The following is a 24465-nucleotide window of genomic DNA, read 5'->3' on the forward strand; positions in this document are numbered from 1 at the left end:
GACGCATGACATAAACTAGTGAAAAACAAAATCGAAAAACTACTCCCAACCGAGAAACAAAATCAAGAAAGCATTCAGAAAACCTAGATGGATCGAGAACAAGAATTTCTCCGGTCTCGTCAATGCGATGTGATCGTCGTTTCGTAGAACCAAACCCCCTCTCATCTTTGGATTCGTTAATATTCTTTGCGGTTGCCGGCGGCATCTCTCTCGTCGTCGTCGTCGTCGCCGTCGTCGCCGCCTATTCTTGGCATCGCTACCCAAATCATCATCGGTTATTTGTTTTGCCGGAAAATCTGAGATTGCGGGCGCGCGAATCTTGATGAGCGATGGAGTTGGCACAACTAGAAGCATTATGTGAGAGGCTTTACAATTCACAGGACTCTGTGGAACGGGCTCATGCGGAGAACACACTGAAATGCTTCTCCATGAACACTGAATATATTTCCCAATGCCAATACATTCTCGATCATGCGTTAACTCCCTATGCATTGATGCTTGCCAGTTCCAGTTTGTTGAAACAGGTCACCGAACAGAGCCTTGCTTTGAAGCTTCGGCTTGATATATGTAATCTTTCTTTTCTTTTTTGACCTTCTTCTTCGGTGACGCAAAATGCTGCAATTCATGCAACTTTTCTTTTATGCATGTTAGGGACATACCTCATCAACTATCTTGCCACTAGAGGACCCGAGTTACAGCCCTTTGTCACTGCTTCTTTGATCCAACTTTTGTGTCGGGTTACCAAATTTGGATGGTTTGATGATGACAGATTCCGGGACCTGGTCAAAGAATCCACGAACTTCTTGAGTCAGGTTGTGTAAAGTGATTATTTACTTTGTATGAAAATCGAAAGCTTATTTCCTGGACTGAAATAGAACAAAGGCATAAGTGTGTATGTTTGCATTGCATTACAGTCACATCTTATCGTGGCTGTTCAAGAAAAAGAAAAAAATATTATGGCAGTTTTGTATATTTGGCAGTATAATTTGTTCTCTTCCTCGCCTCAATTGTATGCCTATGTCTCCAGAACTTGAAAAAGGCTTGTCTTAGTTTTCTTTATTTAGTAACCATGTGTCCCACTTCTGATTTCTTCACCTTCTTCTATGTATATTGATTTTGTAAATAAGCTATTATTCTATGTGTTGTGACCTATTAATTTTACCACATTTAGTAGTAACTTTGGTTTCTGCAACTGTTTTAAAAAAAATCATATTAGGTTAACTGAAAATTTCCGAAGTGAAATTGTTGCCTTGCACAACTTTCTTCTTACTGCTCACATTTTTTTTTTTATAATCCAGGCAACACCAGGTCATTATGCCATAGGTTTAAAGATCTTGAACCAGCTTATCTCTGAAATGAATCAGGTTTGAATTTAACTCGTGCTGTGTGAATATGTTTGGTGCTGGTGTGGATTGTGGACATTACAATATACTGTTGGAAGATTTATCATATTGTGTTGGTCTGTACTTGTTTGTGTTGGTTCATGGAGGCCATCCAATGATCTGGAGGTTTAATTAGTTGATTAACACAGGGGGGTTGTGTGTTGTGGGGGTTTGATGGTTTGTGCCCTGTGGTGGGTTGTTGATGATAAAAGGAAGTTTACTTTTCAAATGCGTGTTGGAAGTTGTGTAAATAAAACAGATAAAAGATTCCTTGATGTTCCACATACAGATTTCAGGTAATCAGATGAGGAAGCTGTCTTACTATTCTCATTTTACTGTTATCTGGCTGTACTCTGTGAATTACTCGAAGGATTCCTCCTGGCCATATATTTTTTGTAATCTTCTTGTGCTTCTTTTTGTTGAAATGATTTACATGTCACATGTTATATTTTTTATAACTGTTGAAGTCCCAAATTGACTGTAAATATAATTAAATAAGAGCTTATAAATGCTAAAATAATTATCATACAAGTTAGCTTTTGGAGTTGAGTTTGGCTTAAAGCTTAAATTTAACTTGGTATCAGAGTCTATCATAGATTTGATATTGGCTCACACTTGAAATTTTTGCTCAGTGCAACCTAGAAAAAATTTGGCCCCACAAATTTTTGTAGTACAATTAACCTGACCCTGTGGATTTCCTATTGCAACTTTTTGGTAGGTTTGTTTTACCAATGAAATGAACTTGATGAGCAAATCTTTTTCTAAAGTCTCTTCTAATTTCTTAAATCCTGCCTCAGGCTAATGCTGGTTTGCCTGCAACAAATCATCGGAGGGTTGCTTGCTCATTCAGGGACCAATCTCTCTTTCAGATATTTCAGATATCTTTAACATCACTGGGACAGCTGAAGAATGATGGTAAATTCATGCTTGAGTTTTGACTCTCTCTTTAGTATTGTGTTTAACTATTTATTGCTTTTTGCTGATCATGAATTTGAGAGTTTGAGATTATATAATTTGCAGTTGTCAATCAATTGCAAGAATTGGCTCTTTCTCTTTCTTTGAAATGTTTATCATTTGATTTTGTGGGGACCTCTGTTGATGAAAGTTCAGATGAGTTTGGCACAGTTCAGGTATCTGCTTCTTTTAATTTTTGAAAAGTCCTACCTGAATTCCTTCTGTGTTGGTTCATGTGTATCTTGCAATGTGTTGGTTTGTAGATTCCATCCTCTTGGAAGCCAGTTTTGGAGGATTCTTCAACGCTACAAATATATTTTGATTACTATGCCATTACGAAGCCCCCACTTTCAAAGGAGGTTGGTGCATGCATTTGTTTATAAGATTTGTATATTTAACATTCAGACCTTGAAATTCACTAATTAATCACTAAAATTTGAATCATTTCTGGTTCTTTGGAAATTGTCTACTACTTGTTTGGTCTATAGCCTCCTTAATTTGGAGATATCTAGTGAAAACACTACTTTAACATGGATAGTCAAGGTTAAAAGAAACCCGAAATGTCACATGGTTTTATGCTTTGATCCTAACGAACTATTTGTGCATAATCCAATAGGTGAGATTTGCATTCTTCGCTTTTGCAATTAGCCACTTCTCTCACGTAATATTCTTGCTTTATATATCAATGCCAAAGCTTAGTTAACATGTAGAGGGCATACATGATGTAGGTCCTGCCAGTTCATTCTCTACTTTCTTTTTCTGCTTTATTTAATTTTCTGCTTGTTGGAAGAATTTTGTTTGAGTGGGATAAGACTTGATGGTTGTTGTTGTCAATATTTGTTAGTTTTTCTTCTTTTGTGGCTTAATCATAAGGTAAAAGACATAAAGCACATACAACTAACAGCCTTGTAGCCTAGCTGCTCCCTTCTTCCATATGTAGCACCTGTTTCTGAGTTACAACTTACAATGAACTGTAGTCCTCACTCCTCACACTTAGACCCAAAAAAAGGGGGAAGGGAATTGGAAACAAGTGAACTCATTAATAGAGAACTCTTTAATCTCATGGCATGTGTGACAAGGAGGAACGATAGATGCCAGAAAATAGTCTTGTCTGGAGACCTTCATAAGGACTGCCAAAATCTTTTTGATTAGATCAAAATTTTCAAAGCAAACACTGTAAGCTTCACTGAGCACACAAAGGTATGGCATGAGTGACTGGCGGGCAGTGTAAAATTACAGCTGTTTCTAAATTAGAGCTATGCACTACACAGATATAAGTGATTATCCGACATTACCTCCTCCTTTTCTTATATTGCATGAAAATCAAGTACCACAGTTACATACTATTGAAGTATTAAATAGGAAGGTGCACTTACTTGAATATTTTCCAATTTGGCATTTTCACTTCTATTCGATGACAATTTGTTTTGTTACTGGTTTATGTTGTTCATTTCAGAAAGTTGACAAAATGACTGTTTCTTGACTAATGATTGCTAATGTTCATTTTCTATTGTGAAATTTTCTTATTGATGGTTCATCAGCCTGCTACTTTTGAACCTTCTCTCTCTTTCTCTCTAGGTATTAATTATTTTTCTTTCCAGGCACTGGAGTGCTTGGTGCGACTAGCGTCTGTAAGACGTTCTTTGTTTACAAATGATGCTGCCCGTTCTAAATTTTTGGCCCATTTAATGACAGGAACCAAAGTTATCCTGCAAACAGGGCAAGGTGTTGTAGGCTTGTTACTTCTTCACTTGTTTTGTATTGTAATGACTAATGACTAACTAGAAATATTATCTTCTATTTTTATGTGTAAGAAAAAAATGTCTTTCCTTCCATTTTTAAATGGATTTCTTGTTACATATTGAATTATTGATTACAAATAGAATTATGTTAAAAACATATTTTTATCTCGCTTTTTATGCATGCACTTGTCATCATGGCAATTTATCTTTGCCTTGGTTTGTTCAATCTCTCTGCCTCTTCAACAAAACCAATGAGTTGTTTCCTTTCATTGTAGGAAATTAGCCTTCCAATCTAATCTTTGCATCAACACTTTAGTTTGTATGATATCCTGTAGAAGTTCTTACTTAACCTAGGTAAATTCTCTTGGTGAGGTTTTGTAGTCACAGGTTGGGTATACTTGTGGTTGTTCCACCAACCATAAGTCAGGAGATAGAATAGTTGAGTTTAAGATCCAATTATATTCTAGTTTTAATTAGCATTGAAATGGGAAAAATTTAGTAAATCCCTCTAGGTCCAGCAAAGCAACAAATGTTATGAGGAAAGAGGTTTCACACAACAAATATTGACCAGCCCTGTGTATACATTTTCAAGCACTATTTTAATTATTTATTTCCTTTTCATTTTTCTGCTTTCGTTTTGTTAGCCAGGCATTTATAATTTCAACCGTGTTGGAAAGCAGGTCTTGCAGATCATGATAATTACCATGAGTTTTGTCGTCTTCTTGGTCGGTTCAGAGTGAATTATCAGGTGGGCTTGTGTAGTTTTTCTCCTTTTGTGGCCTATCTTCTGGATTTTGTTTCTAATTGGTAGTAATGCAATGTGCATAAGCAGGGACATGGGGTTCATGCAGTGGAGGCTAGGTACATACTTTTGGCTTAGAAGTTAGAAGGGCACTGTACTGTGTGCAACATACAAATTGGCACTTCAAATACTTGTTGGGTTTTAAGTTTTAAACTTTAATACACACCACAATGAGAGAATAACTTTAAAATGATTAACATTATTTTTTATAATGTTGATACTAGTTTTCTTAGTTAGTATATCAGTATCACTTTATGTAATTAGTACATCAAAGAGGAACATAAATGACAATAATATATTCACAATCTACTTATCATTGCTTTCTTTATAACTCTGCCACTGTTTTGAATACGTCATTGCTTATATGCAAAGCAAGTTTCATAAAAGTACTCCCTCTAGTCCTTTTTATATGTCACCGTCTAGAAGGTTTGTGATCCTTATTTTAAAGCATTTTGCAATTCTTATGAAGCATTTATTTTTTTTCTTCTTTGTAATTAATAAATGAAGTTGGTGGGAATTATGAATTAAAACTAGCAAGGTTAAGGAGCAAATTTTCAAAATTAAAATATTGGTGGTGGGGTTAAGTTCAGTGATATTGAATAAGGATAAAATTGTCATGTTGCAGTATTTTTTTTTTAAATAAGAAAATCAACTAACTTTTACTACTTTTGTTGGTCTTTGTAATTTAGTTAAAGGTGCTGTATAACAAGGACCATGACTGGGGCATAAATGGGTCTTATCCTACTAGTAATCACAGGCATAAATTTTTAGTTTTTGGGCAGTTAAGTCAATTATCTCTGGGGTATCCTATACTTGTCCCACTTTTTATCTGTAGGCTGTCCTTTATGTCTCTCAGCTAAATTTATATTTCTTCTGTTGTTTAAAAATTTAGTATTTAAATCTGATGGCCGTTTAATGTACCTGGAAACCAACCTTAAATGTAATTCTTTTTCTCCAAAACTCAAAACTGCAATAGACAGCTAGAAATGTCTCAATGTTCTGGGCTACTACACATTCTGTTAGTTTTTTGATTTGTTAGTGTCCTAACACTTGCGTTGATGAATTTTGGAGGAAAACAGTTGCATATTCTATAACTTATTCCGACTGAACTTCCTTTTGGTCTGTTGTTACCTCCTTTCACCATAAATTTATAAAATAAATGTTGCAGTTGTCAGAGCTTGTTAATGTGGAAGGCTATAGCGATTGGATACGATTGGTTGCTGAGTTCACTCTCAAATCTTTGCAATCATGGCAGGTTAGTTTTTGTGTTGCTTTAAATAGTTTTCCAGAGAATACACAATGTATTGGGGCTCAAAAATTAAATTCTTATGGCTTTTTGAGCAATTTATCTGTTGGATAATGGCACTGCCGTGTTATCAAATGGTGGCCATGGCAGAAAATGATGGTGGATTTTTAACAATCCGCCATACATATGGAGAGTCATGGCAGGTTTGCAATGGTGGGTCATGGTGGCCATTATTTGCATGGCAGTCATGGCAGTTATGGCGGCCATGGCAGAAATTTTGGGAATCTGCCGGAAAAAAAAAAAAAAAAAAAGAATTTGGTTTGCTGATTCACTTAGTTCCATGCTGACCCACCATAAAAAACCCTAAATTTTGTTTTATCATCCTTCATTCTATTTTTCGTTTTCCTTCTCCACATTTCTCCTCCATTCTCTCTCTCTTCATATTTTTTGATTTGATTTTCTTTTTTGCATTTTCCTTCTCTGTTTTTCATCCATTTTTTTATTCTAACGCTGTTGCCTTGGTTTGCGGAGCAGTTTTCCTTAACATAGCCTAACAACAAGCTTCCTCAAATTCTTCAAGGGCAGTTAATCGTATTAATCCAACAAGCTTCCTCAATTACTCTTTCTATTTTCCTTCTTTTTTTATCACTTTGTTTCACTTGAGGGTTGATGGCTTTTAGTTTGTATTGACCTTGTGCTTTGAGACTTACACTATTATGTTATTATGAGATCTTGTTATGAGACATATGATATTATTAGAGGATTTTCTATCAATTATATTCTTGATTTTGACATATGTAGTTAGTTTGTTGGTTTTATATCACATTCTGCAGTGTTATATATATGTTTTACATTATTCTATTATGGTCGCCATGCATCCGCCATGATCTGCCATGGCATCTGCCATAATTTTATTGCAGCATTTTAGCTTTCTGCCATTGATAACATTGGCACTGCCACATTGTCCTTTCAAACAAAATTGAGGATGACATCATGTGAGAATTATCAATAAGAAGATATATTTCGCAAATTAATATTTCAACTTTGGTTTTTGTATGTGTATTGTGAAATATTGAGATATTGATTAAGTTGATACCTTCTTGTCAGTGGGCCAGCAATAGTGTGTACTATCTGTTAGGATTGTGGTCCAGATTGGTGTCCTCTGTTCCATATTTGAAGGGTGATGCCCCGAGTTTACTGGATGAGTTTGTTCCTAAGATTACTGAAAGTTTCATCACGTCTAGATTCAACTCTGTGCAGGTATTTTCAATTATATATGTGTTATACTTGTTGCCTGCTGTATGCTTCCAGGCTGTATGTTTTTAATTTAAAGCTTCTGTTAATGAGACAGATGTCGTAAATATATTATCTTCTGTGTTTTTTTAAAGGCTGGATTACCGGATGACCTTTCTGAGAACCCCCTAGACAATGCTGAACTTCTTCAGGATCAATTAGACTGCTTCCCATACCTATGTAGATTTCAGGTATTATCCTTATTTTATATTATCATTTTTCTCTTTTTGATTAAAGAAGAGAAATTTAATTAGAAGGCAATTAAGATTACAAAGGAGTATATGAAATAAGCAGTTGAAGAAGACAAAACTAAGCCTAAGACAGACAGAGATAGTTATTCAAAATTGCTATTCATCTCCCTATGCTTGTTTGAAGTGCGATAAAAGAATTGATGTTCATAAATTTGGGCTTGGTTTAACTTGATCTTAGAAGCTAACTCGTATAGTGATGATTGCCTAAGCCTTTTTAAGCTCTACTTTGGTTTGGTCATATCTGTAGTTAATGTGGGATATAAAAATCCCCTTCAGGATTGAACATTTGGAGTATAGCAATTGTTGGACTGAATTATATATATGTGTGTGAACTGTACTGAACAAGCCGAGAGGCTAGGTAGGTTGCATTGAAAAATTCAGGAGACTACATTTATTTTCTTTTTTAAGTTTATAGTGGTAATAACAGATCTATGATAGGTTTTGATAACATCTTAAATTTGGGCTTGGCCTAACACAACTAAAAGTTGGCTTCTGACGTAAAGATTGCCTATGCCTTTATAATCTCTACTTTGACCGTATTAGCTGTTGATGTTAAATCTCAACAGATATAATTGTATTAAGGGAAGCATCTGTCTGAATAGAAAAGTTTGATCATGGTGAGAACTGTTGAATTCCAGATGGGCTTTTCAAGAAATAATTTTTTTCTAAATTAAGGATTAGTTAAAAAATGTATTATCGAGTTGCTTACTGAAAAGAAAACCAGCAGAATCAAGTTTCCAAATCTTCCTGTCTGAATTAGATGGCAGCCACCAGAATCAACCACAGATAAGTGAATCTGGATAGAAGCCTCGGACATTAAAAAAAGAAGTTGCACAAAAAGAAATATACAAACTTTTTTGAATCTTAGAATTGTAGAATGATATGTAAAGATTGATAATAAAGGAGTGGGAATGCCGTATTAAATATAACATCTACCTGTGAAAGATCCTTTGAAAATCTAACTCCATTGCTATTTAGCCACCTTTATAAAACGCTATTGGTCTAAAAGAGACATATTCAGAGAAAGGAACTTCCGAGGATTGGGCTGAACTGTCATTATTGCTTGGTTAGCATTCCACGTATACTATTATGGTTTAAACTAGACATAATATTCTCAAACTGGTGCCACAAGGAAGAAATCTGTAGTTAATTCTCTGAGGCAATACTGGGAACCAAATTACCAAGAGCCCAAATCTCCTCTCTGTTTTGTGCAAGTTAATCTTCTAATGAAAAAACAAGTCACCGTTCCTAATTTTGAAATATTTGGAATCATTGAGTTGCATAACGAAACAGGCTGACAATTTCCTAACAATCATACCCCAACCGAAAACAAGGACACAACTAGAGTTGCAAGATTTAAGGACCTGTCTCATCACATCGATATCTGCTAATCCACTCTTTGCCAAACTGAGTTTTAAGTCAGAATTGGCTTAAAAAATATGATGGCAAGTATGAGCTATTGTTAAAGTCTGCTGATCTCCTTTAGGAAACTGCAAGTCAGAAAACTCAATTTGTAACCTTCTTAACAAGGCTGTTTGTTTTTCTCTGTTCTATTGTGCTGCCTTGCTAAGGAGGATGTCTTATTCTTGACTGTTTTCGTACTTTTTTTTGTTTATACATTTTTCATCCAAAATATATTCTGTTGAATATCCAACAAACTAGCCATCAAGCTAAACAAAAAAGGGTAAGTAGGGATTCCTGCTTACACGTCTCTGAACTTGAAACCTTCTAAATTTAGGATTAACCTTTCAACCAGAGAGAAAGTGAGTGACCATAAAAAAGAGAAAACTTTGGTCTAATTCGTCCAGTTGAATCCAAACATTTTGTTTCTAATCAAAGAATAGAGTAGATATCATTGTGTTACTCGTTTCCTGAGGATAAACTAGCTTCCCAATAGGAAACTCCTCTTAATTCTTATATTGATTTATGCAATTCTGCAGCAATTTATTCAACTGTGTTGGTTGTTTGACACCTTTGTATTCTTTGTGCAGTATGAAAGCAGTAGTTTATTTATTATAAACATAATGGAGCCAGTCCTACAAATATACACGGTGTGTTTATAACTTTCACTGAATGTTGTCGTTTATCATTTTGTACATTTTGTTGAGAGAAATGAGTTAGTAATTGGGGTTTAACTGTTTTTTAATGACTTGAATAGGAAAGAGCAAGATTGCATGTTCCTGATAACAGCGACCTAGCTGTGATTGAAGATAAACTTGCTTGGATTGTTCATATCATAGCAGCAATTCTTAAGATAAAACAGTGTACTGGTTGTAGGTAAAAACCATTTGGAAGGTTGTGGGTTTTCAAAGTTCTGAGCAGCATTCATAGCATATCCACTTGTTTGCAATCTTATTTTCCTGTAACATTTTTATATGTAGTGTGGAATCCCAGGAAGTGCTGGATGCTGAAATTTCAGCTCGAGTTTTACAGTTGATAAATGTGACTGATAGTGGAATACACAGTCAGGTATACCAGCTCAACATTAATATTTGCATGGCTTGAAACATGAATTATACTTTAACCCTAAAGCTGTACATTTGCTTCTTTTAATTGAAAAATGTCTTTGGTTGTATGTTAGGACTTAGGAGACATTAATGTTTAGTAGTTTGAATTTATGTTGTTGGTTGTTGGGTGATCTGTTGCTTTCTTAATAAATGTCTTCTGTACAAAAATAATTTTATTAAAAAGAGAGAAGGGAAATACAAGTGCGAAGTTGGCAAGGATAAGGCATCCTCTATCACCAGAAAAGGCAAAAATGGGAGGCGAGGGAACAAAAGAGGATAAACTAAGAATCTATTATTTCCAAGATGGCAATGTCCTTGTAAAATTCATGGGCTTAATACCCTAGGGTTGCAAGACTGTACAGTTTTAGTCTCTTTCTTTCTACCAAAACATTCAAACTTTAAGGGATCAAATTGACGAAGGTAACCTATAAGCAATGAAGTTGACAAGTAGTGTATCTTCCCGAGATGAAAGTGTTGTTTTACTCTATTTTTTATTACTAAATGAGATTGTTATGTATGTGACAAAATAAGTGCACATGCGATTGCTGGAAATCAATTGTTGAAAATGATGTTTTACACTTGTTTTTCCCATTATAACAGTTTAGTTCACATTCAATTGGTGGAAATCACTTGGTCTTTTGGGGAACTACTAGACGTAGTATTTTCTCTTGATGCAATAGAATAGAAATCTCTCTTCCCCCACCCACCCCCATATATGTGTGTGTGTTGGCATCATTTTTATTGATATTTTTTGTTTTTGTTTTTTTCGTTTTTTTCTTAATGATGAATTGAGTTAACAATTTGCTTTAGAAGAATGTATCACTTATCTATTCACATTATTGGCATTTGACAGAGATACGGTGAGATAAGCAAACAAAGACTTGATAGGGCAATTCTTACTTTCTTTCAGCATTTCCGGAAGTCTTATGTAGGAGATCAGGCTATTCATTCTTCCAAGGTAATATAATATTTTGTTTATTGATAATAAACTATTTTACAGGTACAAGATATGGAAATTTTCAAAAAATTAAGGTGTGCAAAACGTTTATAATTTTTTTAAAAATTATATGTAACAAGAAAATAATATTTTATAAATAAGACATTACAATATTATATAAAACATAAAAACTAAAAAATATCAAAATATAACCAGTATGGACTATAATATCTGTTAATTGTGAAAATATTTGTAATAAAAGAAATTAACAGACTGAAACTGTTGTGCTAAATCTGTCAAATTATACCCTGATTTTTGTTGCTCTTTGAAGTCACCATCACTAATGCACGTGATTGGAGAGACTTAATTGAGTATGGGGACAATGGGAAATTAAAAGAAATCCCTAATATTAACTCATTGATCCTTACTAGTTGTCAGTTGTGAGAGGTGTGTCTCAATCTTAACTGAAAAAATGATCTACCTAATTACCTGAGACATACCTAGCTGTATCTCATTACATTAAATCATAGCCTCTATTTTTTAAAATTGGTAATACCTTGGCACACCCATATCTAGTACGTACCTGGTATGGGTATGACTGACAAAATGAAGTCCCCATGCTTTAGAGACAATAACATAGCAAACATATATTTAGCTTTCTATGTGTCTGTTTATATATATATATTTTTTTTATTTTTTTTTATTTTTTTTATTTTTTTGATGTTGCAGCAGTTATATGCCCGGTTATCTGAGCTTCTTGGCCTACATGATCATCTATTACTGTTGAATGTGATTATTGGCAAGATTGCAACTAACCTTAAGTGCTACACACAGGTATTTTTTAGCTGTCTTTTTTGTTTTCTCTCAAAATTCTTTCGTGTTAACCCACTAATTGTTTTTGTATTCATTTCAGAGTGAAGAGGTCATTGACCACACTCTGAGTTTGTTTTTGGAGCTTGCCTCTGGGTTAGTTTTTGGATTGAAGAGTATTAGCTACCTTTTATTTTCGGATTTTGACACACTACCCAAATTTGCTGATCTATCTTGTAACAGCTACATGACTGGAAAGCTACTTCTGAAGTTGGACACAGTGAAATTTATTGTTGCCAATCATACGGTAGAATATCTTTTATACATTTGCATAAATTTCTTTGATTATCATTTACTGTGCCCAAGCTAAAGCTGATAGGGAGCTGATGCACTTTGATATATTCACTGTAGACACAATGGCTTTATAAAGCAGAACCCATCACAAGTATATTCGACCAGGATTGTAATATAATGGGAGTTATATTGTATATAATCAGCTGTTGCTTTTTCTTGTATAATACTATAATTGTTGATCAGGATTATACTTTTTTTTTTGGGTTAAACTTTTAACTGGATGGCCACAATCAAGCCTTCCTTTCTCTTCTGTTTTAAAGCATCTGACATTGGTTAAGTATGCCGGAATCTAATCTATGGGACAGTGGTCCACCAGTGTTGCCTATGTATTAGTGTTGTGTTTCATTGCTTGCACTTTATCTTCTTTTTCATGTGACGTGCTCCTTGTTCCTATCTTAAGCTCTTTCTTGTCATCATTCATTACTCACCATTTCTCAGGATAAGGATGGCTGAGTTTCATTCTTTGCACTTTATCTTTTTCATGTGACTTGCTCCTTGTTCCTATCCTGTCTTGAGCTCTTTCTTGTAATCAATACTCACCATTTCTCTGGATAAGACTTCTTTTTGGTTTATTTCTGTTCTTGTTCATGTGAGTCTCTGTTTTCTAGCTTAGGGCATCATCGGTCATTTTCTCAAACTATCATCCTTTGGTGTTATATCTGAAAGTACTTGAAGTAACCAACTTTGAGCACAAATAAGTTCAACTAAACCTTTAGGGTTTAAAATGAAACCATGAGCTTAAACCAGTACTCTAAAGGTTGGCTCTCATCAAAGTCAATTAAGAATAAGTTCAGCTAAACCTTTGTGCTACAGCATGTGGGTGACTGGAGAAGTGATTATCTTGTTGGCTGGACCTGGGAGATCTATTGCATGCTTATCAGCAAATAGGTTGGGTCTTGCAATTCAGCTTTAGAAAAATATTGCTGTTGCAGCTAAAATGTCAATGGCAATTTCCTTCAGAGGCTTCCTTATTGTTCCGTGTAATCTAGAACAAATATAGTTTAAATTAGAATGGGTGGGATACCAACATAATGATCTCTCAGGGATACACAGTTTAGTTATTTTATACTATTAATTTTTCAACATACAGGAGATGGTTCTTGCATAAGGTCTTGGGGGGATGCTTGTGGGTAGAAGTGTCATTTTCATCTAGGTCTGTTCCCTAATTTTTCCATCTGTTAGCATAGTTTAATTTTAATGCTTTAGGGTTTAGGGTTTAGGGTTTAGTCTCCTTTCTCTTTGGATTTTCACTTCCACAGAAACATAATCAGCAGGAAAACTAGCAAGATAGAATTCCTTCTGGTTGTTATTACATCATGTGAGCTTTGAGCTAATCCAGAGTCCAGATATGAGAATGTGTCTGCTAATGCATGATTGGAGTGAAATGGTTGCAATTTTAAGGGCATCTATCTGTCCCTCAACTTTGTGGTGGTGTTGTTTTTATGGTCTTTCTAAAGAGTTTGGCACATATTTGTTTGTTTATGAAATACTTTTTAGGTTGTAGTTGTACTCTGATTGGGGGATTTTTCCTCTCCTTTAAGCTACACTTACCCTTTTTTCTTCATAATGTTGCTTTCTCACCCTCTCGTGTCCTCCTATTTTTCCACTTTTTTCTTTAATAGAAATATATTCCTCTTCTTCTTTGTTCTAATTCCTTTTTTCACTAAAATTTATCTCAGAGGGAACATTTTCCATTTTTGGAAGCAAAGAGTTGCTCCCGCAGCAGAACAACTTTCTATTACACTATTGGCTGGTTGATATTCATGGAGGATAGCCCAGTGAAATTTAAATCTTCAATGGATCCACTCCAGCAGGTATCACTTATGCTTGTCTAGTCAATTTTCATCTGATGCCTCTAGTAATTAATGCAGATTAAATTGAGTAGTTACTAGTTTCATATTTCACTGGATTTTTATGGTCTGCATGGCATGGTCTGTTATCTTTGGTGCAATTTCTAATTTATTCATCAGTTAATATAAGTTTAATACTCAAACTTTGCACACTAAATCTGAATTAAGTAAATATTGACCTTCATGATTGACTTTACATTGACAAACAATATGAAATAACATAAAATTGATATAAGGAGAAAGAATCTTTAGACAATAGTAATGGGGATTAGTATCTGGTGATTTTCTCTCTTTTCTGCATTTTGAAAACTCTTTCACATATAAAATAGCAGCTATTGTTATCTATAAGCTTCAAAATGCATGAGGAAAATGCTTTGTTTGGTATTGTTCCTTAAATTGGTGTTGGACAAAGTAAGAAAATAAGATTTTACAGTGATAAGCATGCTGTCGATTGTTGATATCTTATCTGCTTCAGTGTATAGAGTGACCCTGGAAACCGGGCCACTAAGAGAACTTACTGTTTAAATAGGCTTATGCTCCTTGCACATTTAAATGTGAACTTTTTCCTTATCAGTGTAAAAATTAATTCTTTCATATGAACACATTGTGCATTCTAATTATTTATGTACCTTCTCTTTAGTATTCTGATCAATGATCATCACTTGTTCAGATAAATTCCTGTTGTGTCAATTTAGCTAACTGGAGGGTGTTATTTTGATTGGGGTTTCTATTGTATTCATTTTGGTTTTCTGTTCTTTAGCTAATCTGTTCGAAAGACCTATTTCTCATTTGCTTGTAACTTTTTTCTTTCTTAATTATTCCCTTATATATTTTTGGAAAAGTAAAATTTTTCATGGACGTAGGTAACTCCATATGCCTTAGCTTTCTACTACATTCTATGTTTTTGAATATCAAAAGATAAGAAATAGTAATTTTGTTTTTTTTATTGTGTTAAGTATGGCATTTAGATATGTTTTTATTGGAATTGTTTAATATTTTCGGTTTGGATGAAGTCAGCATAGAATCTTTTTTATTGTCTCTAGGTTTTTCTCAGTTTGGAATCCACTCCCGATTCAGTATTTCGAACAGATGCTGTAAGGTGTGCTCTTGTTGGTTTGATGAGGGACCTTAGAGGAATAGCAATGGCCACAAATAGGTTGGTAGTTGTGCTGTTTCTGTTATTCAAGCCGAGGGAAGAAATTAAACTGACCTTCATATTTTTCATATTTGTATTTTTCAGCCGCAGAACTTATGGATTTCTATTTGATTGGTTGTATCCTGCACACATGCCTCTACTCTTAAAAGGCATCTCACATTGGACAGACACCCCAGAGGTAATGAAACAATTGAGACAGAAGCACAAAAACTAATTTGGGGTAAATCTGAATGCTAAAATGTCATTCAGCAATCATTGAATATATAATTACATTCTGTGCAAACTGAATCCCTTGATTATAGGGATTGACTGAGTAATTACAGCTGATTCTAATTACCTTATTTACATAATAAATCAGATTTCTATATTCAAGGAAAGGGCAATAACTACATCAATAACGGAAATACAGAGATTCTCGACAGAAACTTTTGGATAATTTTTTATGCCTTCATATTCATTCAAATGGTTGGATTCAGTTCCATTATTATTCACTCAGAACATGTAAAACCAAAAATCTGTGATGCCAAAGTATCATTCTATCGATACTAGCACAGTACATGAATAACATAATATCATAATATAGGCATAATTTACAGTACACAATCTTGTTGACAGTGACTGGATTTAGTAACTTTTCCAGCATTAACTCAGCTATATTTACTCTTAACTTTTCTGATCGTGACTTCTGTTATGGTGAGAAGTTCTAGCATTATTGTTGCAAATTAACATATTTAGTGTTGTAGGTAGGAGACGGGGTTGGCTTTTGGGATGAACTGCAAGCACCTTAGATGTCCTTGGCCACCTCAATATGGAATAGGCAGCCATGTGGTGTCATTTTTCCTGTATGTTCGCTCAATCATGATTCAGAGTTGCCTCCTTCCATTGCCTTGTGACGATACTGTTATGGATTCTTTGACATTGGATTTTGACTGGCAGTTACCTTAATTTGAATTCAAATACTAATGTTTTTCTAGATAAAATTTGTTTAGCTAGGGTTGATGTGGAAGAAATAGCTATCAATTGGTCAATCTACAGGAAATCAGAAGTTACTACCCAAGCTAAACATTTAATTTCTGGAAAGCATTAATATTTGAATGCTAATAAGGCAAGTTTTAGTCACACTCCAGCGTAAAAGAACTGTGGAAGTAGTGACTCCAGCGTAAAAGAACTGTGGAAGTAGTGACATGCCTATAGTTATCTAACGTTTAAGATCCGTCAAACGAGTGAGGCAGTAGAATCAGTAATTCATGAAGTTGGACTATTACCTGTGTAAGAGATGCAAACTGTGTTTGTTGGGGATTGAGTTTGATTAGCTGCCTTCAATTGGAAATACTTCTAGAAAATGTCTTAGAAAGAGTGAAAGGTTGTTCTTCTGACCAAATTCAGACTGAGTAACATTGACACTTTTCACTAGAAAACCACTATGGGAATAAAAGACTTCCGAGTATGGCCCAATTGTTTAGAATAGTTTGTACATTGGAGACAGGCTCCACGTCTGCCTTGATCTCCACTTCCTCCACCCCCACCAAGACGTTTAGCCTGAGGTGATTTACCTTGTCACCAAACCAAATAATTCTTAGAAGATGAATTTTTCACATCAAATAAGTGGGGATTGTTTGGGAAGGGGAGGGGGTAGGATTTTTTACTTAAATAAATATATTTTAATTTAATAATTTTTATAACAAAGATATAAAATGATAGATTAACTAAACTTAATGTATTAATTGTGTATTTATTATTGTAAGTGATATATAATTCTCTTAATTTCAAATTAAGATATTCTCCTTTCCCTCCCTTTCCTTCCAAAACCTTCCCTCCAAATGCCCCTAAAGGAGTAGTTGGGAAGGGATTGACACCAGCGGCATGTGAAATGTGACAGATATGCACTGATAGTAAGAGAAGCATTTGAACAATGCTAAAAGAAGTTGTATCGTTAAGCCCCCCGATAGAGCATAAATGCATAACTGATCTGGGCTTCAAATCCCCCAAAATAAGACAAGGAGATGTACTTGAGCAGAATAGGACTGGCAGTGTGACAAATGGACACTCGTATGGTGATGAGAGATAACCTTATGCTCCAACAGGGCACTGCAAGTGGGAGCATATGACAGTGTCTTCAATGGTTGCCCATGAAGGGTTTTGGGATATTTTCACTTTCACTTTGATGAGTGGAGGTGTTCAAACCAGTAATCCAGCCTTTCATAACAGCTGGAAAAGAAAGGGGATTTTTTTGTGTGTGTGTGGTTTAGGCCTAGAACTTGCTAGCTCTGTAACCAACTTAGGATGGATCAAAGGATTTGTCAATTGGTCAAGGAAATACTCAACATCACTGTGTGTGTGCGCACGCGCGTGCACACATGATTTACTATCTCTAATATTGGAAACTAGAAAAATATGGAACTTGGAAATGAACAGGACAAGTCAAATCTAATTATTTGCACAGAACATATTGCCCCTAATTAGAAGAGATTTTCTGATACGGGAGTTGCTTTCCAACACTCACCAAACTTGATATGAGCAGTCATGCATCACTGTAGGAATATTTAATGGATGTAGATGAAATCCTATGGCAATCATTAATATGGGGTTCAAGAAAAACAAAATTTAAGGTACAAAATGGTATGGTTTTGACTTTATTTATAAGAATAACTCGTTGAATGAAGAGTGAGGAAGAAAGAAAACAAAATGGACAAAATTTTAAAATAGTTAATTGTTCATTAAGTTGTTTCATTTAATTAGGGGACATTCAAATATGAAGGGTCTTTTCTGGATTTTTTTGGAGAACTGGAAATTAAAAATTGTATAGGAGTTGGTTCTTCACATGATATTAGAGCTTCTATGATCAAAGGGCAGGACTCATGCGTGATATATATAATTGAATTTGATGAGTTAGGATCGCATTATGCATTGTTCACACTACAGGACTCATGCGTGATATTTCTTGAGATATAGATATTTCTTATGTTGGATATATATGTTGCGGCATTTTTTTTCTTATTTTGTATCTTCTTTCTCCTGTGCTGTTGAGTTTTGTTGATGAGAGTGATAGAATTGTACATCAAATCATCAATAAGTATTTTGGATTTTGATTTTCCTGGGCACTGTCATATATTCTAATGTATTTTCCTCTACCCCTCCTGGGATTTGCCTGATTCTGCAGGTTACCACTCCATTGTTAAAGTTCATGGCTGAGTTTGTGCAAAATAAAGTTCAACGTTTGACATTTGACTCTTCTTCTCCAAATGGCATACTTCTTTTCCGAGAAGTCAGTAAACTGATTGTTGCTTATGGATCAAGAGTGTTGTCTCTTCCAAATGCTGCTGATATTTATACATACAAGTACAAAGGAATATGGATTTGTTTAACAATACTGTCAAGAGGTAAAATCCTTCAGTATGGTTCTTGATATTTATACAAGTACAAAGGGATAATGCTTTATGTTTTTATATTATTCAAAATCTCTATAATCTTAATTTACTCCATTAATGCATAAAATCCAATAATTTCAACTCATGTTTTCTGGGTTCTCTGCTTTATATATTGAAGGACTAAATGAATGAATTACAGCATCCAACCCCACTATCCTTCAGCTCTCGTTGTTCAAACCTTATGTCAATTTTTTGAAAATGCAGCTATAGAAAAAATAACTTTATTAGTGAGAGAAGAGGAGTGTTTAACAAAGGAAGGATTAGAAAAGCTGGTAGAAGAAGGGAAAGAAAAGTTGAAGAAGGGAAAGAAAAATTGAAGAAGGCAACTAGGCAGCCCAATATTTTTGTCTATCTATAAATCTAGATTATAAATATACAGCGGCATGAAATTCCGTAGTTAGAGAAAGGTATACCTGATATTTAGCTGCATCCTACACTTTCTTATTAAGCTGTATTAACATTTCTGTGCTGGCAGTTTGAGCGCACACTGTAATTTCTATCTAGAAATAGATGTTTATGCTCACGTACATTTATTATTGTGATCATTGAAATGATATTTAGAGCTTTGGGTTCTTTTTGTTTCAAAGTGAAATGGTATTCTAAAGTCTCTATGGTATTATGAGGGATTATTTTCATGGCCATGTTAATTCACATCTTTTGATTGATGTGCTAGCAATGTTGTATGTGGGTTGGCTAAATTTAATATCTTGTATCAAATGACAGCTCTTTCAGGAAATTATGTCAACTTTGGTGTTTTTGAACTATACGGTGACAGAGCTCTATCTGACGCACTTGATGCTGCTCTAAAGATGACCCTGTCTATTCCTATGTCTGATATATTGGCTTATCGGAAGGTATGCAAACTATTTTTTGGCATATAATTCCTATGTACACTCCTTGTTGTTCTTCAAATTGAATTTGTGCTAATAAAGCAAAGGAAATAAAACTAAATGATTGCTTGAATTACAATCTTTTGAATAACTCTCTTGAAAATAAGCAATGAATTTTTCATGAGGATTCATTTTTATTATGCAAGGGGACAAGAAATCTTCAATAACAATCCCAAGAATATAAAAGGGATAAAAACTAAGAACAAGAAACATGCAACACAGCATATGGCAAATTTTCTGTAAAACTACGCCCTCCCCCCACAAAAAAAGGAAAAAAAACACCATTAGTAGTACATCACAAATAAGCTAGAACTATTTGGTCCTGTATGAAGAAACTTGACACTATGCAAACTACAACCAATAAGGATGCTAGATTTTCTTTCCAACCAAATATCGACAAATTGAAAACAGCACCAAAAGCCTTTATCTGTGAAACTTTAGAAATTTATAGATAAAACTGTGTTCTGCTGGAGAATTCTCATATTTATATTGTATAATACAAGTAAATATTATGTCCTATAAATTAGCTAAACTGTCATAAATACATTGATTCTACCTAGGTATCCTAATAAAATGAAAATAACAGTTAATAGTTAAAAAAAAAAAAAGAGAGAAAAGAGAATAACAGTTACAAAATTTCAGTTATACAATTGCATAGACTTTGCTAACTTTTAATATCCAGCTGTCCTATGCTATCAATTTTCTGATTTTATTGACCAGCTAATTTGTCAAACAATGCTTTAATGACCAGCAGATTTGGTCATTAATTCCTTTGACATTATCATCTCCACTGGTACCAAACCCCCTAAAGATTCTTGGGCTGTGCCTATGACAAGTTATTCCGGAGATCACATCCACATCTTGTCTCTATTTACATAAATAGTGGTTGTAATATAGGCTGTGCTTATCAGGTTCTTAAAAATTGCATCTGCTTGAAAGATTCTTACCCCCAAGAGTTATATTTGACACTGTTTAATATAAAACTATTCACGAGCTTTTACTGATCAACTTAAACTTTTAGAGGAGTTGGTTGTTGATATGGTATCAAAGCCTCCATGACCAAGTAATTGAGTTTCTCGTTGCTTTATTCATTCCTTAAATAAAATCTGAATTTCAGCAGAAAGTGGGGAGGTTTGTTTACTGTTCACCTTTAAGCCCCACGGGCTCTTGCACAAGGAAATGTGTTTAATATAAAACCATTTGTGAGCTTTCGTCTAACAGTTTATTTAGGTCCTAGTTTATGTTTGTCCTCAATTATTCGTCAGACTATTTTTCTGCCAGCTTGCCAGATACCATACAGGTGGTCACTTGGTTTTTTGCTTTTATGCAGCTAACAAGGGCTTATTTTGCATTCTTGGAGGTTTTGTTCAACAGCCACATCACTTTCATATTAAACTTGGACACAAACACCTTCATGCATTTGGTTGGCTCTCTCGAATCTGGACTTAAAGGATTGGATACGAGTATCTCATCACAGGTTATGGAAACAACATCTCAGCTCCATCTTCTTGTCTTCAGACTAAATCACATCTTCTTGCCTTATTATTCAACTCTATTAATTTTTTATTACAGTGTGCATCTGCTGTTGATAATTTGGCTGCTTTCTATTTTAACAACATCACTATGGGAGAGGCTCCAAATTTACCTGCATCTATCAATCTTGCTCGTCATATTGCAGAGTGTCCCAATCTGTTTCCAGAAGTATATATATTTTTTATTTTACAGTTCGCCACTCATTTAAAAGTTCATAAACTTTGCTCTAAATTTGTTTATTATATTGTTTGGAATCTGAAAAGATTCAGCTGCATTTAATACCATGTCTTCATTTTACTCCAATTTTCACATATTAACTCAGTTCAAACCTCCAAACTTTAGAATAGAAGTTATATGATTGATTTGAAATTTTATGCATAACTTATCTAGAAAATTACTTGCTCACTTGAGAAAGCAAACTACCATTTTTGGTTATGAATTTTTCTCATCTTGTTCTTTTTTCCTCCTGTGAAACTCGAGTGGGATATCATTTTTATTTGGTCAATTCACTTGGTTCTCTCTCGTTTGCATAACAAGATTTTGAAGACCCTATTTGAGATCATATTGTTTGAAGACTGTGGCAACCAGTGGAGTCTGAGCAGGCCAATGTTGAGCTTGATACTCATCAATGAGCAGGTAACTGAGTTTTTGGAATCCATGTTCTATTGTAACAAGCTTGACACATATGATGCATCTGCTCCAGTTATAAAGTTGAGTGTTATATCAATGTGCATTTACTGCCTAACTAATTACTCCAATTTTGCCACTGAATCATGTAATTACGTAAAGCATAAATATATGCATTTATAGACTGATGTGCTACAAAATTCCAGTCATACTCTATTTGATTCTTATTTGAAACTTGAGAGTTGCCATTTACTTGCAGATATTCTCAGATTTGAAAGCTCAAATCTTATCATCACAGGTATTTTCCTTCTCACTCTAAAAAGTTGGGCATAGTTTTTTTGTTGTGGTTTTTCATCTATATATTATAGATCAGATATTGAAGATGTATGGCCGAGGGAATGAATCCTCTCATTTGAGTTTTTCACAGTACTCCACCATGTGAAAAAAGAGATTCAAAGACCCTAAATATTGTTCCACTAGTGGGGTACTGATCATAGTTGTTGTGTCTTTCTCTCTTCACATAACCTTTATAGTTATTGTCTATCTCTTTCCTTGACAATACATCAAAGCCATGGCAATAACTTGTTAATAGAAAGACTAATGGTTCAATGTTTGTAACTGTTGATATAATTAATATCTTATACATATTTGGTTGGTTGGAACTATGAGTTGTTTTTTTCCGCTATGTTATGTTGTGACTCAGGTTGGTTAATTTTTGCAGCCAATGGATCAGCATCAGCGGCTCTCTTTATGTTTTGATAAACTCATGGCAGATGTTACTCTAAGCATAGACTCAAAAAACAGGGATAAATTTACTCAAAATCTCACCATATTTCGGCATGAATTCCGTGCCAAATAATTTGAAATTATACAGAATAAAATATGAGAATGATTGGTGTTTGTATATTGTCTGTATGAAAAATCTGCTACCATCTATTCTGGTGGCACCTTGGCATCCTATCATGGAAGAAGCAACCACTTTATACAATTTCTTCATTTTGGTCTTGTGTGTAAGAAATGTATTCTTTGTAATTACGGTCCATGCGGTGTGGAAGATCAGGTGTATACTTGTGGTGGTACCGGATAAATCTCATTATAGTCAGATCTGGATGATTCAAAGTTCACGGATGGTAGAGAAGATTTTGAAGATTTAAGAAAGTGGTGAGGACAAATAGGGTCGTGGACTAGAAAATTAGTCGGGGGATGAAATGGGGGCCACCTTAAATGTAGAGTGACTGGGTTAGATATATTCTTTTTAGAACTCATGTATAGTACTATCCATGATATTTGTTTAGTAACTTGCTAGATATTTATTTGATATGTACAATTGATTTCTTTGTACCTCTAGTCAACACCAGAACTGTATCACTTCACCCTCTTAATCTTTTGAAATCTTGTTCGAATATTGTTTTGTAGCTAAATGAATGGCCTGATTAAGGATTTTTTTTTTGCCAAACTTGATTACCGAGTTGTCTTGAGCATTTTGTTTAAAGAAAAGTGAAGCTTGCAAGTTGTGGTATAGAAAATCTAGGAACAAATGGAAGCTTCAGCATGTCCAGTTTGTATAACTTCTATATAATCTAATGTGTAATCCTGAAATAGGAAAAAAAATAAAAATAGAACTGATGTGATGGTCGTACTGAGGGTCTGTGAAGAAGGACTTCGGGGTGGACTAGCAGTTTACTCATTATGAGCTTGTGTTATGAATGCTAACCACTCTACTCTTTGTCGTGAAAATTTAGATGCAGTGGAAAAGGTTCTATTTGGTATTGGCCAATGTTATTTTTTATGTTTGAGTTTAATTTCAAAGTTTATATTTCCCTTTATAAGTGCGATAAATAACTGCTGCATCACTTGTAAGGTTAAAATTGTTAACGTGAAGAGAGATGACAGTTACTTGTGATCAGTTATAGTACTTTTTTTTTTTTATACTATTTATCTATTCAGAAAGAAAAAATTACATAGACTAGACTTTATCATCTTGTTATAATTATTTGGTGAACTTTTTAATACATCTTTTATTAGTGTTTTTTTTTTTATTTTGAGTTAAATTTAATTTTTTATGAGCTAAAAGATATTTGTAAAAAATAAGTAATTTATGTGATGCGTGCTCGTCTTTATGGACAGCGTTTTATTGTCCAATGAACGATGGAAGTGCGGTGTGTACCGGCAGTGATCCGCTGAGTACCGATAGTTATTTTTTTTATGATTTTAATTTTTTGAAGTGGTATTAGCCGTGTATATTCTTTCCTCTTATAATTCATGAGCAGAAGTTGTTTCATACGATGTCTCTCCATCATTTTATATTTTTTACTTATGAGAATATGATTGTTTTTGTTTATCTGCCTCTAAATATTTTTTATATACTACATATCATGTCGTCTTTAACAGCATATTTTTGTGAGATCCTTATTTTCACATTTAAGGAAATTCCGAGATGAAATTTGCACAAAGGTTTAGGAATCAAATCTCAAAGGTCATTTGTTCGGAGAGAAGATTGAAGACTTCCCCTATTTTTGAACCAAAAGTAGAAAGAGAAAGTGTCAAAAAATATTTTTGAGTTCTAATGTATTGTTTTCTCTCCATTAAGAGAGAAATTTTTAGTAAAAAGGGATCTAACCCAATATAATTTTTACACAATGCCACTTTTTATTAAAAAGACAAATTTCTATTACTTTATACTGGGTAGAAATGTTTTTATAT

At 34.3% G+C, this 24465-nt stretch overlaps 1 protein-coding gene across 3 annotated transcripts; it reads left to right on the forward strand.

Annotated features, from left to right (window-relative positions):
- On the forward strand, positions 1 to 23554 carry LOC113864318 (exportin-7-B-like). 3 transcript variants are annotated; one of them, XM_027497909.1, is made up of 28 exons: positions 1 to 567; positions 652 to 812; positions 1299 to 1364; positions 2180 to 2297; positions 2403 to 2512; positions 2600 to 2695; positions 3938 to 4061; positions 4759 to 4826; positions 6049 to 6135; positions 7234 to 7386; positions 7515 to 7610; positions 9662 to 9721; positions 9829 to 9947; positions 10052 to 10139; positions 11031 to 11135; positions 11847 to 11948; positions 12028 to 12080; positions 12168 to 12231; positions 13958 to 14092; positions 15172 to 15284; positions 15369 to 15462; positions 18445 to 18664; positions 19436 to 19566; positions 20933 to 21079; positions 21175 to 21303; positions 21673 to 21771; positions 22022 to 22060; positions 22484 to 23554. In XM_027497909.1, the coding sequence occupies exons 1-28, from the start codon at positions 330 to 332 to the stop codon at positions 22619 to 22621; spliced, it is 3153 nt and encodes a 1050-aa protein (XP_027353710.1). In that variant the 5' UTR covers positions 1 to 329; the 3' UTR covers positions 22622 to 23554. The 3 variants fall into 3 exon arrangements, with proteins under 3 accessions (XP_027353710.1, XP_027353709.1, XP_027353711.1); XM_027497908.1 differs by having other exon boundaries at positions 2 to 567; positions 11844 to 11948; XM_027497910.1 differs by having other exon boundaries at positions 21 to 567; positions 11844 to 11948; positions 20963 to 21079; positions 22484 to 23116.
- Positions 23555 to 24465: the final 911 nt, after the last annotated feature.

This window comes from Abrus precatorius, unplaced genomic scaffold (assembly GCF_003935025.1).
Source record: "Abrus precatorius isolate BTA unplaced genomic scaffold, Abrus_2018 Scaffold4, whole genome shotgun sequence".
Classification (NCBI taxonomy): domain Eukaryota; kingdom Viridiplantae; phylum Streptophyta; class Magnoliopsida; order Fabales; family Fabaceae; genus Abrus; species Abrus precatorius.

Excerpts from the sequence above, each read along its gene's own strand:
- LOC113864318 (XM_027497908.1), top strand. The coding sequence starts at position 330 with ATGGAGTTGGCACAACTAGAAGCATTATGTGAGAGGCTTTACAATTCA. Across the intron at positions 11,136-11,843 it reads AGGCTATTCATTCTTCCAAG|CAGTTATATGCCCGGTTATC; the intron begins GTAATATAATAT and ends TTGATGTTGCAG. Across the intron at positions 11,949-12,027 it reads ACCTTAAGTGCTACACACAG|AGTGAAGAGGTCATTGACCA; the intron begins GTATTTTTTAGC and ends TATTCATTTCAG.